Source organism: Asterias rubens, chromosome 10, assembly GCF_902459465.1.
Source record: "Asterias rubens chromosome 10, eAstRub1.3, whole genome shotgun sequence".
In the NCBI taxonomy this organism is placed as follows: Eukaryota; Metazoa; Echinodermata; class Asteroidea; order Forcipulatida; family Asteriidae; genus Asterias; species Asterias rubens.
This window is the reverse complement of record NC_047071.1, coordinates 13,982,305-14,006,109: the sequence shown is the minus strand read 5'-3', so window position 1 is coordinate 14,006,109 and position 23,805 is coordinate 13,982,305. Positions and strand designations below refer to the sequence as shown.

Below are 23,805 nucleotides of genomic sequence, written 5' to 3'. Positions count from 1 at the left end.
TCCACATGGACGAGTCTGGACACCAGACAATTGTGATTAAAAATTATTGGTATTGGTTTAGCAGTTATCTTAGGTTTTAAATAATGAAGTACTTTTTAATCAGGTAATGCTAGGTCAGGTAAAATGGCTTATTATTATTTCAATAGTAGATAACGTTTGTGCTATGCAACTGATTGGTTCTTTCTCTGTCCACGGGGTTATTTTACTCCAAATGTTCCTTTAATTTCACTATTAAGTAATGAAAACTACCACACTGCAGTAATAATTACTGATGATGTGAATATTACCACAGTGAATCTTACGGGTTATTATTAGCACATTGAATCTTACTTCTGTATTATGAATATAACCACACTAAACTTACTGAATATGAATATATTATATTAATACATGTTATATGAATAAATCCACATTAAATCTTACTGGTTATATGAATATATCCACATTGAATCTTACTGGTTATATGAATATATCCACATTAAATCTTACTGGTTATTTGAATATATCCACATTGAATCTTACTGGTTATATGAATATATCCACACTGAATCTTACTGGTTATTTGAATATATCCACATTGAATCTTACTGGTTATATGAATATATCCACATTGAATCTTACTGGTTATATGAATATATCCACATTGAATCTTACTGGTTATATGAATATATCCACATTGAATCTTACTGGTTATATGAATATATCCACATTGAATCTTACTGGTTATATGAATATTACCTCACGGATATCTTTCTCTTGTTATTTTGATATTACCGCACCTGGGTATATGAGTATTATCACATTGAATCTTACTCAAAAATATTACCACACGGAATTGTTCTGGTTAGGCTATATGAATAATACCGCATCTGGTTATTTGAATATTAACAAACTGAATCTTACTGTTATATGAAAACCAGACTGGTTATTTGAATATTACCATCTGAGCCTTGCGTTTGATATATAGGATACCACCCCCTCTTCTAGCCCCGCCCCTTCCCAAACAGTATACCAACTCAAGCAATGGTATCATCCACCCGTGACGTCATCACATATCTGTCCCCTGTCTTTCTATACTTGTCTCATCTTCCAATTATAAACCGTCGATCTCCGTTTTAGCTCCACCTGATTTACCCTACGAAACACACAAGGACATCTACACACAGTGTAATTATTCTTCATGTTGAATTCGCCAATCATATTCCACACACAATAATCACTCTCCATGTTCAATGCAGCGGCAATGCGAGAGTGGATTTTTTCTTTGTCCGGCGGTGCACACGCGCGCTCACTACTAGGGAGCGCCCGTCGGCCGTTCGTCGTCGGCTCCTTGTCCCCCCGCCTGTGTCATGTCGCTGTTGGGTCTTCATTTTCGCGCGTCAGTGGTGCGGCAAATCGACTGGCCACACCGACTGACAGCTCGTTTCATTAGCTGGCAGTGTGTGTGCTGGGATCATCGTTTAATCGCATGAAGGTCGGGATGGTTTGTGTGCGAAGCGAAGGAAGAATCCCCCGCCTCTCAAACGAAATCAACCGCCTCGCCATCCAACTCCCAAGTCGGGGCTCTCTCGTATACCGTCATCTGATTTCCATAACTGCCGCATAATACCCCAAACCAGCCCCAGGCATTCTCTGAATCAAAAAAATCAGAAAATTAACATTGACTCGGAAACACTGCCAATATATTCAAGGTCAAGCCATAATTAAAAAATCCTCCCCAAAAATTTCGTCAATTCTGACTGTTTATCCGGTATTTTATAACCTCGACTCTCGCTACCACAGAGTGCAATGTTTGTATGACTTCTCTTTACGGAGGTCTAATATACCCCCTAATAATGAGGCTACCTACAGGTGAAAAGGCACTGCACTTTATATCTAAGGATCCACTCTTCTAGCAACGTCAAGTATGATCTCAGATTTCTGTATCAGTGTTTAGCATATTATTTGGAATTAAAGTATTATTCTAGACGGTTCCTATACTTTGTAACACTACCTGTCATTGATATGTGGACGGCAATTAATCAACATAATCAGATGTTGTCAAAATATGGATTGTATTTTCAACGGATTGTTTGATGTTACATTTGGATGTCGATTCAAGATGTATAAAAAGAAATCAGTTGCGTATAGACACGGTTTCAAATTAATATTGATAAATATTCCGACAAGGGCATTATTCCGAATTGGTATACATAACTACATTTGGTTGTCAATTCAAGATGCACAACAATTCAGTTGCGCAAAGACACAGGTTAAATTAAATATTGATAAATATTCCTACGCAGGCGTTATTCCGGCTTGGGTATTTTCACTAGCAATTGACATGACATGCCCGCCCAACTGCGAATCTGTTCGTTTGCGATTTACAGATGTCATTTCTTTTGTGTTTATATAAAACACGTTTTCAAGGCATTTGCCTGCGTCGTGCTATGTCAAATTTCACCCCAAGGTGACAGAATCGGGTTTACCTCACGAATCTGGGCCACCCGAGTGCCCTGCTACCCTCAGAGGTTACACCAAGTGCTCATTTGGGCTTCTTCTATTTATTTATCCTACTGGCCCAAGGTCCTGATTTCTACCCCAAACTCAAAAAAAAAATGCCAAGATTCTGAGTTGCTAAACACTGGTGGTGTATAAAATATGTAGTCTCAAAAACACAGGCTGCTGGCTAGTCTCAATAAAGATTCAACCCCTAGAATGTGTAGTCGATTGCCAAAACACCCCCACTATTAAATCCACAAGGCAAAAGCTGAGAGATATTATTTATTGCTTGTAGATTCCTATAGTTTTGAAGTTAATTCTAGTAGGATTTGAAAGCTTTCTCCAGAAGACGATTAGAGCATACTGATCGAAACGTCGAGTTGAAACCAACGGTTTTTTTTTCAGAACCACCCTTACTCAAAGAGATTATCATTACATGGTGTTACTGCAAACCTTACTACTTGTACATGTAATCGTATTTCCACCATACAAAGTTTCAAATCTAAGATTCTAATTTCTAATTTGTCTTTCTCTTTCTCCAATCTCTTCATCCTTCCAACACCCCTCTCTATCCTTCAGGACCCCAACCGAAGGGTGCAGAACTTCAACGGTGTACCCATGGTTGCCTCGAGCCCCGTCAGACACGACTCCCAGATTCAGGGGAACCAGGTTGAAGTTCAAAGTTACCAACCTCCGTGGAAGGCACTTAGTGACTTCGCTTTGCAAAGTGATATCGAACAACCCCCTTTCCAACAATTGGTAAGAATTACAAAACAAATCTCAAATCAAACACACTAAAGTAAACTTATTTAAAGTAAGAAATGCATTAAATGTTTTTTCTCTCTAAAAACAAAAACCCAAACATAAACATGGACAGGAAAGATACTTCAATGTTTAACCCCCACCTAGAGGTCTGCAGATTAGTAGAAGATGTGGATTAAAAAAAGTTGAATTAATATATTGGCTGAAATACAATTATAATTAATTATCCACCCAATGTTAAAAAGTGATGCCTAATAAAGCCCTTGAAATCTAGGCATATAATAGAACAAATTAAGTCGAATCCATCATATTTGTTGCTGAAATATGCTACTATTTGAGAGAGAGATTCTTTCCAAAGTTGAACTTTGACTAGGTAAGACTGTTTAAAGTTCGGTGAAGTTGCCTTTACTCTCAAATTGTAGCAGGCACCGCCAGTCACCACGGAGTTCGAAAAGGCAAAGTTTTTGGTATCACCTCACCTCACCGTGGTTAGATTATTTGGCCTTCAGATGGCTGATAAAAAAACACACGTAGGAGAATAATAAATGATCACAGACAGTCCTTCAGATTTTGAAGGGGATTAAAACTGCTTGACGAAACTCTCTCAAATGATAGATTACTCTTGTTTTCGTCCAGGGGTGGTGTCAGACCTGCCGGGGTGAATCCAAAACACAAGAGTGCGGGACGAACAATTCTCCCAATCGTTGATACCACCTTTTTATACTACATAACAAATTGATGTCCCTGAAGTTGTCATTTTGGTTTTGGACCATACGGCTCTTTCATGAGGGATTAACTTCACTTTTTTAGAGACAACTTCATACATTTAGGGTGAATTTGTCCGTGTACTATTCAATACCCGGTAGTTGTTGTCAAGAATAAAAACAGGGGAGTCATTATCGTTAGCTTTGATGTAATGGTCCTGGTATTATCTTGTTGATTTTGGAATCTTTCCTCTGCAACTACTTTCTAAAAGAGTCATGAAAAAGTCGTTGTATTGTCAAAAGCATCTTCCTCCCTCTTCAAGGGGTGTTATAATGCGTGACTGAAGAACGGTCTGAAGAAAAGCTGTAATTTACCTGCCTGGCTTGGCATCAAGATGTATGTATCGGATGTCTTAAGAAAAGAATACATCGGGATACTTTGTCAGTACCAAGAAAGTATAGAACAATCACTGGCGAGCATACAATCGCATCAGTCCGGGTTCTATCTGAGCCCACCACTACCTCCCGAGAGAGACACTATTGTTAGCGGGACACGAGGGACTGCGCTACGGGGCGCTCAGACGCTTTGTCCCCGGTCAATTCTTTCGACGATGAACACAAGCTCTCAAGACGTTGTGGTGTAACAAAATCACCCGGCTATAACTTGGGTGCAAGTGGACGGTGTGTATAGATTCTTGCGGCTTGTTGTGTTATACACCAGCACCAGTTGTTGAACTTTGAAGACTGGAAAATAAACCCTTATGTTGTGTTTATACAGTATTGCCTGTCTGTACATGTACATGTACATACATACCAAATAGTGCATTGTACCCGAAGATTTTTTATTATTTTGCCTCAGGTTTAATTGACTTTGATAAAGTCCGCCCAAGTGATTAGAAATATGAGCGGACACATCGCTGATTAATTTGAAATAAAATATAGCAATTGTTTTGTCAAGAAAATACAGCTAATTTATTTTAGTTGAAAACATAGGTTTTTATCATCACATGTTTTGTTCATTAACATCATACCAGTCTCGTGTGGTTTGTTATGTATCACCATTTCACATAGGCTTTATGCGGGTTATTTACCATCACCAAAGTCTTTAAAGACTGTACAAGTTAAAATGGTATGAGAAATGGCTTGACACTGCTGACTTAAAGTGATGGGTCTCCCTTGTTTAAAATAGATATTTCATACAGCCTTTCTCAGGTTTGTATGCTTCGTTTTTGAAAAGGGCAATGGCTTCAATGCACTTTCTGCTTGGTAAAGAGCTCCCTATGAGGAAATTGTAAAAATTCTACTGAAGCATTTCAAAGGCACCAAGGCAATGACCAGTGGGCATGGAGGCAAGTGCCTTCGTTGCCTCCGGGTTATACCACCAGGCCAGGGTCGATTTCACAAAGATATCACTAACCTAGGAATAAGTCCTATAGGAGTCTTTATAGGAGTTATTGAAAACTTAAGGCTAATCCTAAGTTAGGACGGGTCCTAAGTCGAGATAAGATGTATGTGAGCACTCAATTTCAATTCAATTCACATTTATTTCCTCTTACACATTCTAGTGATCTAGTTCAAAACTAAGAATTATTGCGCCACTTCGCTTGACCTAAATACGCCACAACAGAAACAGATGGTATTGTTGGATCTTAATCAAAATATTTGCATTGTATTTTAATCTGCATGATTTTTTTTTAAAGTCGTGCATTAAATAAGCCAGTCTCATCTCAGAAGACAGTCTGCCTTTTTTGTTTGTTTATCTTGTTCGAGTTATCGGCTTATCATCTTGACCTTAAATCAGCACAAAATGTGAATCTGACAGGCTGCAGCGTCTTAATCCATCTCTCCCTGCCTCCCTCTCTAGTCGCCCGGCTAATTTCTTACAAACAGGGACCGTAGATTGAACACCAAGGAGGAGACGACAGGGTAAATTAAAAAAAGGCAGACCACGCTCGACTCGGCTGCCTGGATCAGGGAATCTCTGACCCGGTCAGGGCACGGGTTTGTCCCCTCTCTTCCATCAGCTCATCTCGGTGTTCATTACCAACTAATTTGCACCCAAACAGCTTGGCGCCTTGTTGTGCGGCAAGTTCATTTTGTCATCGGGGGGAAGGGGAGGGGGGGCTGGTGTCTCCGCTCCGACAGTTCGTGTTTATACCCCCTTCAGCTTTTCAAGTCGGCTTAAAATCTTTTGCCGTGATCCAAATCTGTGTCGCCCCGTCCCAGTATATAAAAGGTTGAGCCATCCCCAGTGGCTGTCCCACAACCAGCCAAGCAGCCGGAACATAACCTCCGTGTAAATGATTTGCCTTCAACACCCGCTACAGGAAGCAAAACATAAGTCGTATTTGCACATTTCCCTTTTCTCTCACTCTCTAAATACATTGGCGCCCTTTTTTTTCTCGATGCATTTTTCGACGTCAGTAATAAAAACAGTGTTTTGACGACGAGTAGATGGTACAGAATTCAGTTTTACACCCTCGAAGAGAAGAAGACCCCCCCCCCCCCGATGCTGTATTTCGATGACACATGCTCCAATCCACGCTGAACGGCGCTGTCACATTCGGACTCGCTAATTACTACTCAAATCAACATAGCCAAAAGGGGAACGCTGCCTACTGATGTTATTCATCCGGCATTAGCTCCTGCCCGGAACCTTAAAGAGCATCCTTTTGGCTTCAATTTGGTTTTTGCCTGTATTTGGTTCCCGGTGTTCGAGCCCTCGCTTAGCGGGAATGATGAGAGAACGTTGGCCGGGTCTTTTGCTCCTCTAAGCCCGCAGGACATCAACTCTGCTCCCGCTCATCTCTCTGGTACTTTTTCAATTCTCATTATTAGCCTTTTTTCTACTTGCACATCGTTCCGATACCTTACAAAGCAATATTCAAAATGGGTAACCCGATAATGGCCGACCTGACGGAAATTACTGTGTCCAATGTCGAAAATTAACCGCTGAAAAACAACCTGTTTCACTGATTTTTTTTATATTTCTTTTTCTTTGTGTGGTTGAGCTTTTTTTCTCTCTATCTTTTTAAGAGTGTGGGAAGTTGCTCTTGGTGGGAAATAACACGGATGTACACAGCCTCCTCCCTCCGGGGAAGAAGGTTGTCAAATAATATGCGCATAGTTAATAGCAGGGCGCTGTTTCAGTGTACTGTTACCAAATGAAGCAATCATGCAAGTAAGCTGTCATTTTGATACAACCATATCAATATTTGAATAATAGTTTTGAATCAGTCCAATTGATATCTGTTTGGGAGTTGAAACCAACGGATTTTTTTCAGAAACCACTCAACTCATTTAAAGATTATCATTACATGGTGTTACCACAAACCTTCACATATACCGTATATTCACCATGCAAAGTTTCAAAACCTACTTGTCTCATATCTGCCCCAAATATCATTCAATAGTTTCTTCGTCTACCTCTCATCAAAACCACGCGACCCAAATTGGACATCGGCTTCATTGAGATTGGAAAAGACTTGTTCCATTTCCCAACCACTACTCGAAGCCAATTCAAAGTATGTGTGATATCATATTCAATACATGTCTGTTCTCTGTCGTGTACAAATTCCCACTACACTCGCCTGTACAGTATCATATGTCACATTCTCATTGTAAGTCGTGTTCCCAACCAACCAGGCTATGTTCTTATTATAATAGCCTACAAGCTAATTCAAATGTTCGTCTGGGATGGTGGGCCATGCCACATCGACATCACGTCGCATGACACTGTCCAACTCGTCTCTCCATACACAGATTGTGCGTGGATTTACAATGCGTCATTCATATATCGAATTTCCTGATGAAATTGAAATGATACGAAATCAACTTGAGATTGCTTTAGCTTTTCCCGCCAAAAAATTATGGTAAAGTGTCATCGATACCACGTTTTGATCTCGCGATATTTCAGCAACACGTTACGGTATTTTGAGCACAGTGGTATGTTTCATAAATTTCAGGCCACTTTTTGTTTTCTTTTTTTTTTTACAGAACGTGATTATTTTGAATTTTCACCACACCGCGCACATACTCTTGAAAACCACCGCTTGAGATAGTCGGTGATTGACAATCATTCCATGTATGTTTTTTGTGATTGATTTGTCTTTATTTTTTTATTTTAATAAAATGGGTTTTTTTTCATTGGGGGGGGGGGGGGTTAATTTATTTTTAAAACAATTATGATTAGTATTATTCTTAAAATGTTATTTTATATTTTATTTGTTTTTTTGTGTTTCCAATCTTTGTAAGCGAGACTCTCAACATTTCATCGTTATGGTGAAATAACAACTATTACTTATTATGTGTCAAGATTATCACATTCTTAAAAGAAAAGTATAAAAACATCTCTCAAGCCTTTCGTCTCGAACCAATGTGATATACATGAACGCTGTTATGAACACATAAACATGTCTCCTCCCACATTGTACACAGACTTATTTACCATGTCTTCAACTAACAACAAGCCACCTCCATCCTGCAACCCCGGCTTCCTAAAATGCCGAGACCGTCCCCGCGGTCCCATAAAGTGGTTCCGCTATTGCAGGAGCGGACGTGTTCCGATCTGAGCCCAACTCCCCTGCCGAAGACTCTCTACCGTTGCACTCGCTCGACCCCGCGGGGCTACATCACTATAACGTGCATCAAGTAGGAAATGGTGGATACGAGGATTACAACTTCACAGTGTTGTTTAGGACATCGCCCCGAAGCCCTGATACATACTGTACTTTGACCTGTATAACTATAAGTCTATGCAACTTGCAGAGTATACTTTACTGAGTAAATTTGTTTGGTCAAAAAACAGGAAAGATTTCCATGAACTGATCATAATTAGGTGATCTTTGCGGTACCAAATATCTTATGAGAGTATTCTGAAAAGAACCAGTGGTTGACAACTCAACGTTTCGATCAGTATGCACCGATCGTCTTCAGGATAAATTCAGGAGATCAATTGACACTTCACTTGGGTAAAAGATGGAACCGGTCATTTGGATTCGAACCGGGTCCACAGAGGTGAAAGGCAGGGAAAGAAACCACCGAGTCAACCGGATCCCTGAGCTTATGTTAGGTTGTGTAGTTCTAAACTGTTTTGGTTGTAGTTCGTCATACACAAAACTGTGGTCATCATTGTTAGGTTGTAGTTCACCACTGTGTGCATTATAGTAGGTTGTTGTACTAAGTGCAGGCAAGACTGACGAGTACTGCTGGGGTCGCTGTACGAAGTTGATTTTAGGAGATGATCTATGTACCAAGTTGAAACCACAGTCCGTCCCGTGTAATAGGAGCATCTAGTAGATGGTTAGCAGCTCTTGCGTCCCCCATCGTTTCTGTCCACGTTTACACGACCATGACGGCACTGCGAACCACGTCTGTTTTGTTACCGACACGTACAGAGCTTGATCTGCCGGAAACTTAGGCGAAGAACTACCCCCAAAAAGATGAGAGAATAGCCAGGCCCCGCCCCTCGTATCAGACCGTCTGTATACGCAGCCCGGCCCGGCCAGGGACAAGGGCTCTCTCACTCGTTTCTCTGTCTGAAATCGTCGTGTAACACGCATCATTACCAAAGTAGATCTTGTTACAAGAGCTGGAGAGGTGGGTTTTGTTACCGGGTCCAGCTTGCCTTGGATTTCATCGATTCCCTCAACTTGTTTTAAGGGAATAAAATAGCGCAAAGTGAATCTCTCTTGGTGTGATTTACGATGACTCTATCTCGTATATACACGCTATAACTGTGGATAATTTTTTAAAGAGAAGTTACAACACAGGTTCACAAAGCATGGTGGAAGTAAACTAAATAGCTCCATCTTTAGGAACAGTAACTTAAAGCCAAATTTAGCTTTTAGCTTCCCATCAACTTTTTTAGTCTTCTCTTACTCGACGTCCTGAAAATGTCAATGCCTTTCTTTTCAAATCGAATAAATTACAAAACTAAAATTCTTTGAGGGTCGAACTTGGATGGAACACTCCAATCTTACCAACCGATTATTAACTGTTTGCCCATCTTTCTCCTTAAGACACATGGATACAGCAATAGAAGCAATGACTGTTTTGTGTATTTAGTCATCTCGTTGTTTCACAGAGGTAGAGCTACAGTCAGAGATTATTGTAGTCTTTCAAAGCCAGTTTTTTTTCATACTTTGTCAAACAAGAGTCTCAACTTTAATTCCCCAAGCAAATATATTTACTCCGAGCTGTGATAAGGGAGTATTTGTTGTAGTCTGAAATTAAAAGTGTGCAGCTCAAAATAAAAATGTGAATTTGCCTCAACGCAATGTCGGCTTGACGTCCATTGTCAATCATGTCGATAATCGAATTACAGGCATCTTCAGTGATGGTGTTGAGAGATGGCTAGATATATATTACAGTCCCTCTCTAAACAAACAATGTATGATAAATACAAATTTCTTGTTACCATTGTGCGCCCGTGAAGGGGCATACACGGCACTCATTGGAATCACGTACACACACGAACACTGGCTTCGATTTCAGCGTGTTTTCATCAACTCTACTCGCCGTACGCCGACGGTATCATTTGCCGACTTTGTTCGGCCGCTGACTCCAGATAGAGCCTATCTCTCGTTGAATAAAAAAAAACTAATAAGATTATAAATTCACCACACTAGATACAACTGTTTACTCTTTTTGCAACGCCGCTGGGGCTTTCCCAGATATTTACAGGGATTCACACAAATATGAATAACTTAATCATCTATACACAATCCATTTACAGTATTTAAAGGTGACTTTTTAAGAAAGGCTTGCTATTGTAGGGAGCTTTTGTATAACAAGCGATGGGTGCAGAGTGTTTTGTATAAATTGATGGGGTTTGAGGGGATTGAACTGGTAATTTATACATCTCAACCACGAATCTCAAAGTCACTGAAATTATCTCCCTATACAAAGATGGATATAAATTGAGATATTAAGTGTTCAGATACAGCTATAAAAACGTCAAGGATCTGGCGGTACATTATCTAGGGATGAGACATTTACAACTTTCATCTGAATTCAGACATTTTGAGTCAGCCTGATGAAGAAAGTCAGCGTCCATTTTTTTTCACCTAGAAATAAATCCTGCTCTTTGATCTACCCCCTCTAGTACTGAAGATTCCTAAACGCTCGGTGAAATCTAAACCACAGAGGTTACCAACAGATAGAAATGCAATAATTTCTGCATACCTCCTAACATTTAGGATCAAAGGTTCAAGACTTTTTGTCACCAATTACTCTCACCCCTGGTACCCAAGACCCTAAATAAAACGGGGAAAAGTGAACAATATTTACATGCTATGTTTACATTGATCCAAAAGCCCTATTGTTATACTCATTTTGTTATGTGTTCTCTTGGTTTGCCTTACTGTTATTAATACTAATTTTCATTTGTATTTTCCTCTTTGTTTTAGGTTAATTTCTCGGAGCAGAACCTCGGGCAGTCTAAAGACATGAGAGACGACAACTCGGCCATCATGAGCTTACCACCAACGCCCGACTCGTCAGACCGTATGCACTCTGGTTCCAACGGCCACATGGACAGGATGGACTCGCTCAGTGTCAGTGATTGACAGTGATTGACGCGGATTCTCGGACTTTTCATCCCTGTACTATAAAACAAAATATTGTAAACTGAAAAAACGTCTCACTGTGTGAATACGAAGTACTGAAACTTTATGTGGAACTCTTATTTATGTTGATAACTTTGCAATGTGGAGTGGGGAAATGTTGTGTGGACTCAATCGTCGGTGGATCGGACTACTTCAAACCCCTGGGTGAATCGTGTCCAAAATGGTCGGACTCCAAGATAAAAAAAAAACCATCTTGGACTGGACGTGAGTGTCCAGCCAGTCCAGCCAGAACTTGTTTACCGGTCAGTTGTATTGGGTATGAATTAACGAACTGTACAACACTACGGTAAAGCATGACCTTTGGTCAATCACAAGATACAAACATGAAAAACAAGCTACTCAAGATTTTCAACGGTCCACCCTCTGGATGACGTGTGTCGTCATCAATGCAGCTGCGCAGATGTTCATTTTCACGCCAAGTGCCATGTTAGGCATCATCAGGTCATCTGCAAAATCATTACGTCATCGATAGTCATCAATGTACATGAGCTCAAATCATCATTCGTGTCTCACCAGTGGATCTGGTATCCTTGTCATTGACTGCTGGCTGCAGTGCAAACTTTATAAGGAACCAGACTATTCTATAGTTACTGTTTTGCCTTTCTATGGACGAAAAACAAAATGGCTGACTATTATTTTGACAGACTTTCCGAATGGGTTTCTAGATCAGAAACATGTGAAATATAATTCTTAGGGAGGGTCACTTGGTTTCACTACGCAATATGTCATACGATCATATTGTGCAATCTGGTTGCTTTATCAATACACTCCAGTGTATTGTTTTTTCGTAGGACGTTGCATTGGAAATGCCTTGCAAAGAATTTTCAACCACTGTTATGTTTTCTGGAAGATTTTAACGTCTGTATAAGATTGCAGTTTGGACAATGAACTTTCCGAGTCCGAAAAAGATGTAATGAATTTACAGTCAATTAATGTCATCCATTTGGTATATATTTATTTAAATAAATGAAAGGGACGTTGTCGCAATTAATTAATTAATTCCTTTTGGAATTCCTACTAAGATAATATGGGTCAATTGTTTGACCGACTGTACAGAAATTTAAAAATCAAACATATTTTCAAAAATCTCTTGGTATTTTGTCATTGATATAAGATATATAATTTCACGTAGATCTTTCATCCACTATACATTGTTTTAATTGGTGTATATGTTGTGATCATTTTTAGACATTAAGTTCATTGACAACCTTATTGTGCTTAGGTTTGTTAATACTCGACCAATTCAACCTGTTACATGTAGCAACAACACATCACTCAAACGAACTCAAAGGCACTTGACACGTTTGGTAATTGGCAAAGACCAGTATTCTCACTTGCTGTATCCCAAAATATCCATACAATAACAAACCTGTGGACATTTTGGCTCAATTGGTTAGCAAAGAGCTGCGAGAGAATAATGAAATAAATAACACCCTTGTGCTTTCGGATACCTATAAAAAAAAAAGGCTTCAGCTGATCAGAAGTCTTTTATTGTTTTAGTGAGAAATATCTCTTTCTCAAAAGTATGTTACTTCAGAGGGAGCCGTTTCTCAAAATGTTTAAAACTAAACACCAGCTCTCCAATGCTCATTACCAAGTAATTTGTATGCTAACAATTGTTTTGAGTATTTACCAGAAGTGTCCAATGCCTTTAAAGTTACCCGTTACCGTTTATACTTTAGGCCCTTTAACTCGAACAAAACAAACCTGTTTTTTCCTTCCGTGGCGTTAAGCAAACTTCATTCCTTCGTATTTCCAATAAAAAAGGCCTTTTCAAAATAATGATAGGGAGATTTTATGGTGCACAAAAATACATTTTTGTTTTAATTTATTTTCTTGCCAGTTTATGCATATATTGTGTTATATATTTTTTATGTTTCAATGTGTATACAGTGACCATGCTAACGGTGTACAATTACTACTACTTTAATTGAATATAAACTGTACCTCAAATTATTTATAAAACTTGTTAATTTGTTTTGGGGACCAATGGAAAGATCAATTTCATACGCTATTTAAACTTCTAAAAATCTTTGTTTGAGTTACGTACAAATTGTTACTTAAAGTGGTTCAAAAACATCGATTCCACAATGATTGGAAAGTGACAAGTTTCTATATATGGATGGAACTGAAGTTGGAAAAGAATTGAGTTGGTATATTTTGCATTTTAATTTGATTGGTCTCCCCTAAGATGATGTGATTTTCTTGCAAGCCAGTACTACCAGGCATGGTACTAAACTGGGGCAACCAATGCGATTGCCTCCATACCCCATGGTCATTGCCTTAGTGCCCTTAAAATTATCCAGTAGAAACTTACAATTTCCTCTCATAGTGCCCTTACCATGAGGAAATGCCTTGGTGCCCTTTCCCCTTTCAAAAACGAAGCGTACATGGCTGTTATTGTGATGATTCTCTTGCAAGACTATGGGTACCAGACTATGAGTTACCAGCCTATACGTTACTTCAAGTCTCGGTTTTGTGACATCAGTTTGAATGGAAGAAAGTCTCAGTTTGAGTTCTCTTTCGGATTGGTGACTCTTTCCAGTTATTCCATCCCATAGTCTTGATATTCAACACAAGATGCGATAACATTAATTTTTTTATTTTATTGTAATGATTTTATTGCAAGACAGTACCAGACTACGAGTACCAGACTATGAATTACCAGGCTAAACTTTACTTCGACTCTCGGTTTGGTGACATCAGTTCGAATGGAAAAAATCTCAGTTTGAGTTCTGCTGGATTGGTGACTCTTTCCACCATATCCAATAGTATAGTTTTGATATTGAACACTAGATGCGATAACAGTTATTGTAATGATTTTCTTGCAAGACAGTACTAAACTAGGAGTACCAGACTATAAGTTACTTCTAGCCTCGGTTTGGTGGCTTTAGTCTGAACTGAAACAAAAACCTCAATTTGAATTCTCTTTCCACCCTTTCCTGTAGACCTGTTTATTGAACAGTGAACACTAGACATCTGCGAGGGGTTTGGGGGAAAGCTGTGCGTCTCCGTGACGATACAAGCAGATTCCGAATTGCCGGGTCCTTCCTTCCTAATCAACCTGACCCACATCGATCCAGACCCCGCATACAAACTCTCCCTTAATTCCTTATTCCTCGGACAAGTTTTTTTTTCATTCTTCCTTTTTTTAATTTTTTTTTTTTGAGAGAGAGAGAGAAAAAAATCCGCACACAAAAAGAAACAGTGAAGAGTTTTGGAACGTGTAGTTACTATGACCACTGAGGTATCATTTTAAGGGTTGACATCACGGTGACTGCGCGAAGACAGAGTGCAGTCTACGGGAGATGTAGATTGGATTGCCCCCAGTACAAGAGGGTCAGTGAACCGTGTCAACTGGGAGATCTTTAATATTTTTGCAGGGGTAGCCATTTTGTTTCCTTGGGTTTCAATCGATGCTGGGTCCAAATTGAGGTTCGAAGGGGGTAGGTGGTTTCATAAATATTGGTCATCAAGCTTTGTATGTCGAGAACGTGATGCACACAATGGCTACACAAAATATGGGTCATTACTGTGACGAGAGTATATCATTCTTTAACACATGTTTCAATTCTCTTCAATTCATTATTGACTTTTGGGGTTGAACAAAGAACTGACTAGAGTGCGATTCGAACCAACGACCTCCGGGAGTAACGTGCCGGCGCTCTACCAACTGAGCTATCTAGCCCTATGTTGGCGGTGTTCCTATTTTGTCAATTTCTTTGTTCAATATCAATTTATAGTTGATTAGCTATTCAACCAACCTGATTAGCTCACAACAAGGAAAGCTTCCCCTTTTTAAAACATGACACTGGGGTCACGGGTTTAAAGGTCATTTAAAGTGCATTATGTGCATTGGGTAAAATTCTCAATCGCCACAAACATAAGGCGGTATACCCCCCCCCCCCCAAAAAAAAAAAAAAAAAAAAAACGCGCCCATTAGACCTACTTAGTAACCAAAATAACCCAAAGGTACAAAACAACGTACATAAACATGTTACAGATAAGTTCATACCGGAAATCGGTATCATATATCTGTCTCAAAAGTTAGCATTGCGATTATAATCGCTCGACCCTACTTATCAAACTGAACCTGGTTTGAATGACACATCGGTTGTACCATTAACATACAAACCTGTTGTATTTTAAATCCAACTTCTTAAACCGTTTAACACTCGGGTTGAACAAGTTAAGTCTGATTTTTTTTAGTTTCGAAAACCAGAACTGCAATATCGGTTATAAACAATATCCTAGTAGTTAATGTAATGTTTATGTCAACATGTTTGCATTAAATAATTGTTATTCCTTATCAATTAGTGTGGATACCATTTTTGATTGTTATTATCTTTGTCGTACTCGTGTATTATTATTCGTATCAGAAATAAATCTTCAGCAAAACAGTGTACATGTAAAATAAAATACAAAATAGTACATTACGTTTTAGCTATAATTATTTTTCTCGCGGTGGAAACAACAAAAATGTGGATACATAAAAATGGTATCATGCACTCGTTATTACAATTTGATCTAAACTTATTTATTTATGGTTGGTGTCTCTGCTATTTTGCTTGTATATTTCAGGAGAGATGTGATATTTTATGGTCACGATTTTGGCAAATAAAGATATCACCGGTGACTTAACAAACCGTTATAAGGTGTATTGACAAGACTACATTCTGTTCATCTATTTGTTTATAGTGTGTTAAAAGCCCCTTTCACAAGTCAGGAGAGCAATTTTAGCAAAGGCCCCTTGCTAAAATGTAGCAAGGTTGTAGCAAGTTTTGTGTTTCCAACATTACGACTCTGTAAATATTAATGGCATAGAAAAGAAACATAGCAGCTATAGATAACGGCATTTTGATAAACTTTTCATTTCGAAGTACTGCGGTAAAAAAAAAAAAAAAAAGACATCACATTTTCTACCGCGGATCGTTACGAGGTAAGTTGGGAGTGGGAACCAAGGCATGACCCTTGACAAAGTTTTTTTCCGCCATAATGCGGCTTCTGATGGCGTTAGTTCTGCCATGATATGCTTGCCTTGCCGCAACACAGCAAGATGCATAGGCGGTGGGTATACAATGTACATGTACATGTGTATATCCATGCATAATCCACGCGGGCTCGATTTAAGGGTTGTTTGGATCTTCGTTAGGGTGTTGAATGGTATCATTACAAAGTGATAATTTATGGCCCAAGACGGCCTGGCAGGGGGGCTTGGTGTTGTATTTAGATCGGTACCCTTGGTCAATCAAAGGGTATTGTTCACGAACCTCCTCCCCCCAAATCACGCCCTCAAAATAAGAAGCCAGGCAAGCTGGGTTTATAAGCTGTGATCGTCAACACTTAACTTTTCTTGGGACGCGGTCAAGAGCCGCCGAGTTACACACACACACACAGATGGGGGTGAGGGGGCCTGCAAACTTAAATAGATGATGCTTTTAGAAGCGGCAAGGGGGCAGAACTAAACGGCTTTTTCAGCACCGTTTAACATATCGGCAATCAATACCGGGCCTATCGGTAGCTTTGAATGGGTTCTGAAACGTTTGTCACATTGGTTAATACTGGATAATCCCTCCCCTTCACTGTAGGGCAGTTATTCACGCTTGAATCGTTGCTTCGGGGTCTGCTGCCAGGACTTCTATGGCATTGAGGGGGAGCTCCGGTTATACCGGACGAGCCCAAAGCTTTCTCTTGAAGTAAAAAAAAAAATTGGAACACCCTGTACTCACACCCCCTAAAAAAAGATCTTATGCACTATTTTGTGAATAGACCACCGCAAGCAATGACGCACTTAAGAAACATTTCTTTTTACGGAAACACAATCGTGACAAAGGCTGAGTTTAAACGCCAGTGGCGGTTTCCCTCCCACCATTCCACTATTTTTTTATCTGGTGTAGACCGACTTCACCAATAGATAACAACACCAAAGAAGTATCGGCTAGCCATATAAAAAACTATGCTAACAAACACTTTTTAAAACTCGCTACCCAAGCTTTGACTTGGGATCTGTATAAAAGTTTGCATGTGTAGTGTGCACTGTTTGTCTATTGCCAACTCCGGACTATAGCTGGGGACAGTGAAAAGATTTACAAGACAGGAGGGGGGGGGGCTGACCGGGTTGAGGCCAGGGTAGTACAGAGGGGTGGTGTGAAGGGTGGTTGTGGGTGGATTAAGGGGTGCCTAATGAGATCGATATGGTGATGCTGGGTATAGTCAAGTCAACAATGGGTGCTAATTGGGCGAAGGATATTTATTGACCTAACAAAATGGCCGCTCCTCCTCTGGACGCAGAAATTAAATAAACCTTGGTCCGTAACGATTGGGGTTGGACGATGAAAGACTTGGCGGTGGTAAGGAGGACTGTGCTGTTTATTGTTGCACCGGGTCAGAAATAATGGGCTTTTTCTTTGGTGCTTTTTTCTTTAGTGCAAGTTGTCTGTTTGCTGGTGTCACTGGAACTTCTTCGAAATAAAATGGACACTGTACATCTGGAGGGAAGACTTTGCAGGATCTATACATCGTAACATAAACCACTACGAATTGTTTATGAATTTATTATAGAGAGATGTTAATATATTACAGAAAAGTCAATATCCATGACGCTAGTTCTCAAATCAGAGGTGCACAAGAAGAAACATTATTGCTTAACAACTTTCTGCAAAATCAACCCCGAATCGATTTCCTGCTGAGCAGAAATGAGCAGGATACCCAAGTCACAAGTTGCCCATGTGATATTGTATAGTTTGGCTGTTACATATTTGGTAAACATAGTCTTAATGTGCTTCGCTCCCTTTTTTTGCTTTAAAGCAGCTCTATCAAATTGACCCCATGGTTTAAAAACTTAACAATTGAAGAAGAATAAAATCATGGTTTGGAAACCAAAAAAAACATGGTTTAAAAAGAATTTTTTTTTTTTTTACATTATCATAGTCACGAATGTAGCAGGTAGCTATTTTGTTGACAAGAAGTACCCCGTGTGTAGATATAAAAGACTCAAAACTCTGCAATCCATGGTAGAAAAACATTGTTGAACGAGAGGGGGTTCTGAGAGGGTATAGCATAAAGTCAAATACAGTGAAGTGGCCACTTGGGCCCGTGTTATACAAATAGGATGAACGGTGAGAGCGCTGTGCCGAAGCCAGTCGACCACCAATGGGAGCGGGTACATTATGACAACACATCCCGGTCTCTGTGGCAGCGACTGGAGGGTGGAGCAAGGTAGACCCGGGCAGGAAAACACGGAAAATCTTGACTCTACGGGGAGGGATTCGGATTGTTCTTTAGGACTAGACATTTGGCTGATTCAGTATTAATAGCAGGATACACTTTTGGTAATTGTCAAAGACCAGTATTCTCACTTCTCATAGAATAAACAAATTGTGAACAGTTGGGCTCAATTGGTCATCGAAGATGCAAGAGAATAGTGACAGAAAAAAACACCCTCGTTGCAAAGAATTGTGTGCATGCTTTCCGTGTGCTCTTTCCCAAGTGATTGATTTTCTGAGTAACTACCAAAGGTGTATCCCCTTGTTAGCAAATTATAGTCCAATGACAGGCAGTGTTCGTTAGTATGTCATTCATACTATGGGAGTATAGACATGGTGTGGCCATCTTGATTTTGTTCCATTCCCACTTATTGTAACCAAACTGAGGCTGGACGAAATAATAGTCTGGTGACATGTTTGCGCAATGAATATTAGCATTCATTACTGTTACTGGAAACATGGAACATGACCAAGATGGTGACAGCGTGGTAAAGGTCTCTAATACTGCAGTCTAGCTTCAATGTGTGTTTCATGGTGTGGGTATGCTGAACAAATGGACGCTGAAGCATCTTCGCTTTGGAGAAACAAAATAACCGTATCATAATCGCACCAAGAGGGCGCAATGCATCCGTGGAGGTATCTTGTCACTCCAATGAGACAAGACGAGAGAGCCATGATGTGATAAAGAAGATATGTATTTCAAGTCGTATAAGTACGGCCTATGCGTATCGGTTTTTAGTTTTTTAATGGCCCAAGTACACATGCCTATATACTGCTTTTAAAAGCACGAAGATAGCTAAGCGCAGTAACATTGTGCTTAAACAGAATAAGGTTACCAGACAAAATACCATGCAACATGTGCAATTTCGACAATTTCGTGACTGGTATCATGAACATTTCTGCTCAGCAGGAAATTATAAGCTTACATGTAGTGCTTAAAGCAGCGCTATGAAAATGGCCCAGATCCAAGTCGAGTGACATCAACTGAATATCAAAAGTAACGGCTACAATATGTGATGTCCGTAAACTGGGCTCGACCAAGTTCATATTAGTCATGTTTGTTTTCGGTGGTGGTGAGGGGAGAGGGGACGTTTTGCCAATAAGTCCCGAGGGAGTTTTGTTCACCCTCGACCGCTACCCTCTCGGAACAGGAGTCGAATGGTGCGATACGCGTTTGTTTATCATTCGCTTGACAGTTTGTGTACGGTGTGGAAATATTTGTGTATCCCTAAGGGAATTTTGAGATTTTTGTCCTTTTCTATTTCGGAGGATTTAATACTTGATCTTCATAATGTCTGTTTCTCTGGTTTCTGTCACAAGTAGACATGCAGGATCGACATGACATCGTGTGACCTAAATTGTTTAAAATTTAGTCCCAAACTGCAAGGTGAATACAAACAAAGTTATGACTGGTGTTACCAGAAGCTTCTTAAAGCCATCGGACACTTTCGGGACAGAAACAAAAGTTCACCGATTTACAAATAACTTACAGGGTTTACAGAAGGTAATGGTGAAAGACTTCTCTTGAAATATTATTACATGAAATTATTTTCTGTTTGAGAAAACATTAAAACAATTGTCAATTCTCGATATCGAGAATTACGAATTTATTTTAAACACATGTCAAGACACGGCGAAACGCGCGGAAACAAGAGTGGGTTTTCCTGTTATTTTCTCCCGACTCCGATGACCGATTGAGCCTAAATTTTCACAGGTTTGTTATTTCCTATATAAGTTGTACTACACGAAGTGTAGGCCTTTGGACAATACTGTTTACCGAAAGTGTCCAATGGCTTTAACTGAAATTACCCCTGCTGTAGGCTGTGGCTACTACAGATACTTGAGCTATCAATGGTCAAACTTTAAAGCCATTGGACCCTTTCGGTAAACAGTATTGTCCAAGGCCCAAACTTTGTGTATCACAACTGATTTAAAAAAATAACAAACCTGTTGAAATTTAGGCTCAATCGGTCATCGGAGTCGGGAGAAAATAACGGGAAAACCCACCCTTGTATCCGCGCGTTTCGCCGTGTCATGTGTTTAAAATAAATCCGTAATTCTCGCTGTCGAGAATTGATATTGTTTTACTGTTTTCTCAAAAAGTAAAGCATTTCATGGAATAATATTTCAAGAGAAGTCTTTCATCACTACCTTCTGTAAACCCTGAAGTGATTTGTAAATCTGTGGTCCAATGGCTTTAAAGGGATGGTATATCTTTGGTCACTACTCCCAACTCGAGTAACCATAAACACTTAGTCCTTTTGGTAAGAGGTATACTGCAGCTGTTCATAATGTACAACTTTTTAAGAAGGTATTCACTTTCAAAGAATGTGGTTTTAGAGAGAGGGATTCAAAACATTTCAATCTGAAAAACGATTATGCTCTCAGATTGTGTATTCCAAATACGGATTATTCTTCCTGCGTGCACATAACCATTCCAGATTTACGGCAACCCTAAACAAACGCTACCACCCTAGAAAGAAAAAGCTCATATCTGTTTTTAGCTACATTTAAATATGATTACAAAACAACATTGAACAGATCAAAAAACAAAAGGTATATATATATATACTTTGCCATTATGTAATGGGCTTATTGATATTATGGATGCCGTGAATTATTCTATAAACGAAAATTTGAAACATTATTGCATATTTTTTAAAGAGCCTTGTCTTCCTTTGAGACAGAGAATAAAAAACAGTGATTCGTATGAAATCAAATATCAGAAAAATACAAAACAAAGCCGAACGAAAATTGGTATTGTGTGAATTAAAACCGACGGACAAAGGTAATTGCCGAATGGGAGTAGATATTTGCCGATCGAGAGCCGAGAATTGCCTAAGTGGAGCCGATATTTCCCGAATGCGAGTCAAGAATTCCTGAGTGCGAGCCGAGCGCAAGGGTAACGGAGAAGAAAAAGAAAAAGAGAATTGGGAAGATCGAGGAGTTGCTGATGAACGCCATTATTGAGCCAAATTGCACAGGGTCAACACAAAACATGAAACATCATTATCAGCAACTTGACGATCTTTATGACGTCATCATCATCGTCATGGTGATCACAAAAATGATGGAAATTATGGTTATCATAATCAACCTGATTAGACGATAATGGGTAATTGATGCATCGTCTTCAATCTTCAAAAACACCAATATAAACACATGCCGCCAGAACAACACACCAACATGCGTCAAAGGTCACACAAATATCCATAAATAAAGTATTGTGATCCTAAACACATGATAAATAAATCACCCCAAAGTTAAAGACGTTTTATATCTTGCATTTATTCACTTCAAAAATATCACTTCAGTGCCCACCCACTTAGAAAACTACGTGGACGTTTTGAAGAATTTGGTTTCAGAAAAAGTACTCACGCCCGTTTTGCACACATGTTAAATCAATTATAGTCAGTTATATAGTAGGGACTAAATAAAGCGCCATCGAAGAAATTATTGGTGTTTTTTTCTCACTCCCAAACTGCCCATCAATAATCAAGGAACCCGCCAAGTTTATATAAATTATTGCATCAAATACTCTCCCCAGTTGTACAGTTGGATTATTTTGTCATTTGTCTTGACTTGAAGACGTTTACGGTATGCAGTTCTTGGAGGAGCTTTCACGGTGGTCATTGAAAGAATCGAAAGGGGGGGGGGGGACATCAACATTCTCTCGGTTTTAAAAATGTACCGTGGATTGGGTCGTACTAGCCAAAAAAATGTTTTACTTTCGGTCATATTATTCTAAGCAAAATGAAACATTGTTTTATACTGAATTTAAAAAGGTTAAAGGCACTGGACACGTTTTGTAATTACAAAAAAAAAAAATTGCAAACAAACTCGTTACTTGGTAACGAGCAATGGTGAGCTGTTGATAGTATCAAACATTGTGAGAAACGGCTCCCTTGGAAATAGTTAATTTTTCACTCAAATTATTAAAATGCTTCAGGCCTGAAGCATTTTTAGGCATCTGAAAGCACACAAATTAATTGTGCAACAAAAGTGTCTCTTTCTTTTCTCTTGTAACTTCGATGACCAACTGAGTCCAATTGACAATTACCAAAGGTGTCCAGTGCCTTTAACGGCTCGAAACAATGTCCCAAAAAGTATTATAGCAATGACGATTGAGGGGGAAAGTCTGTCCCGAGCCATAAGGGCTCATCAGGCCGGTGTTTATATCCGGTTTCCGATGGCATTAAACGCCTGAGAATATTTCTAATCCCCGGGCAGGATGTCAGTCCTCCACTACCCCCCATCTCTCACCGGTACCCCTTCGTACTCCTGGGTGGAGAGAATCACTTATGGTACAGTGCATTCCTCACGGACAAAAGTGTCGCGACTGCGACCAGGCCAGGATTCCGAACCTAGATTCTGTAAATGTCCACATGCGGAAGTTTCAAATCCTATTGATATACATGGTATATCCACCAACCTCACTATACTGTATCCCCACAAGCAAAGGTTTAAATCTTACTAAAAAGCAGTTTTTACCAGCACCATTATGCTATTTTAAACTAACTAATTTTCAGTTAGTCAAACAACTCTGAAATAACAGCGAATGCATATTGATTGTCAATAGTAAAAACTTGCTGTTGCTTCATCTCAGGAATAAAGGAAATAAATTTATAGCTGGGTGGAATTGGGACAGCCCTGCTCTCAAGTGAAACTTTGGACGAAACACTGGAGCCCTATTTCTTGTGTCACAAAGGGACTAATGATGTTATTCGTTTAGTCTTTTCTCCCAGTCGCTTTTAACTTCATCCTCACCTGCCAATGCACCAATCGTCTAGAGGCAGTCCCGTTGTTGGCACAGAAACCTCATCTCTGGTCCCAAAATGATGTTGATTTCATAAAGAAATCATGTCAAAATGCTTCAAAATTTGGAATCAAATGATAGAAACCCACGTCGTCCAAACAATAATGTACCCCCACTACCCAAAAAAAATCCAGACACAAAAATAAAAA

At 39.5% G+C, this 23,805-nt stretch overlaps 1 protein-coding gene across 1 annotated transcript in view; it reads left to right on the top strand.

Moving 5' to 3' along the window:
* LOC117296010 (insulin gene enhancer protein isl-1-like) overlaps positions 1-12,934 on the top strand; it is a 36,323-nt gene extending 23,389 nt beyond the window's left edge. The window contains exons 4-5 of the mRNA XM_033778846.1: positions 3,061-3,240; positions 11,357-12,934. Of these exons, the coding sequence (XP_033634737.1) occupies positions 3,061-3,240; positions 11,357-11,515 (339 nt within the window). The 3' untranslated portion in view covers positions 11,516-12,934. The remainder of the gene's footprint in view (positions 1-3,060; positions 3,241-11,356) is intronic.
* Positions 12,935-23,805: the final 10,871 nt, after the last annotated feature.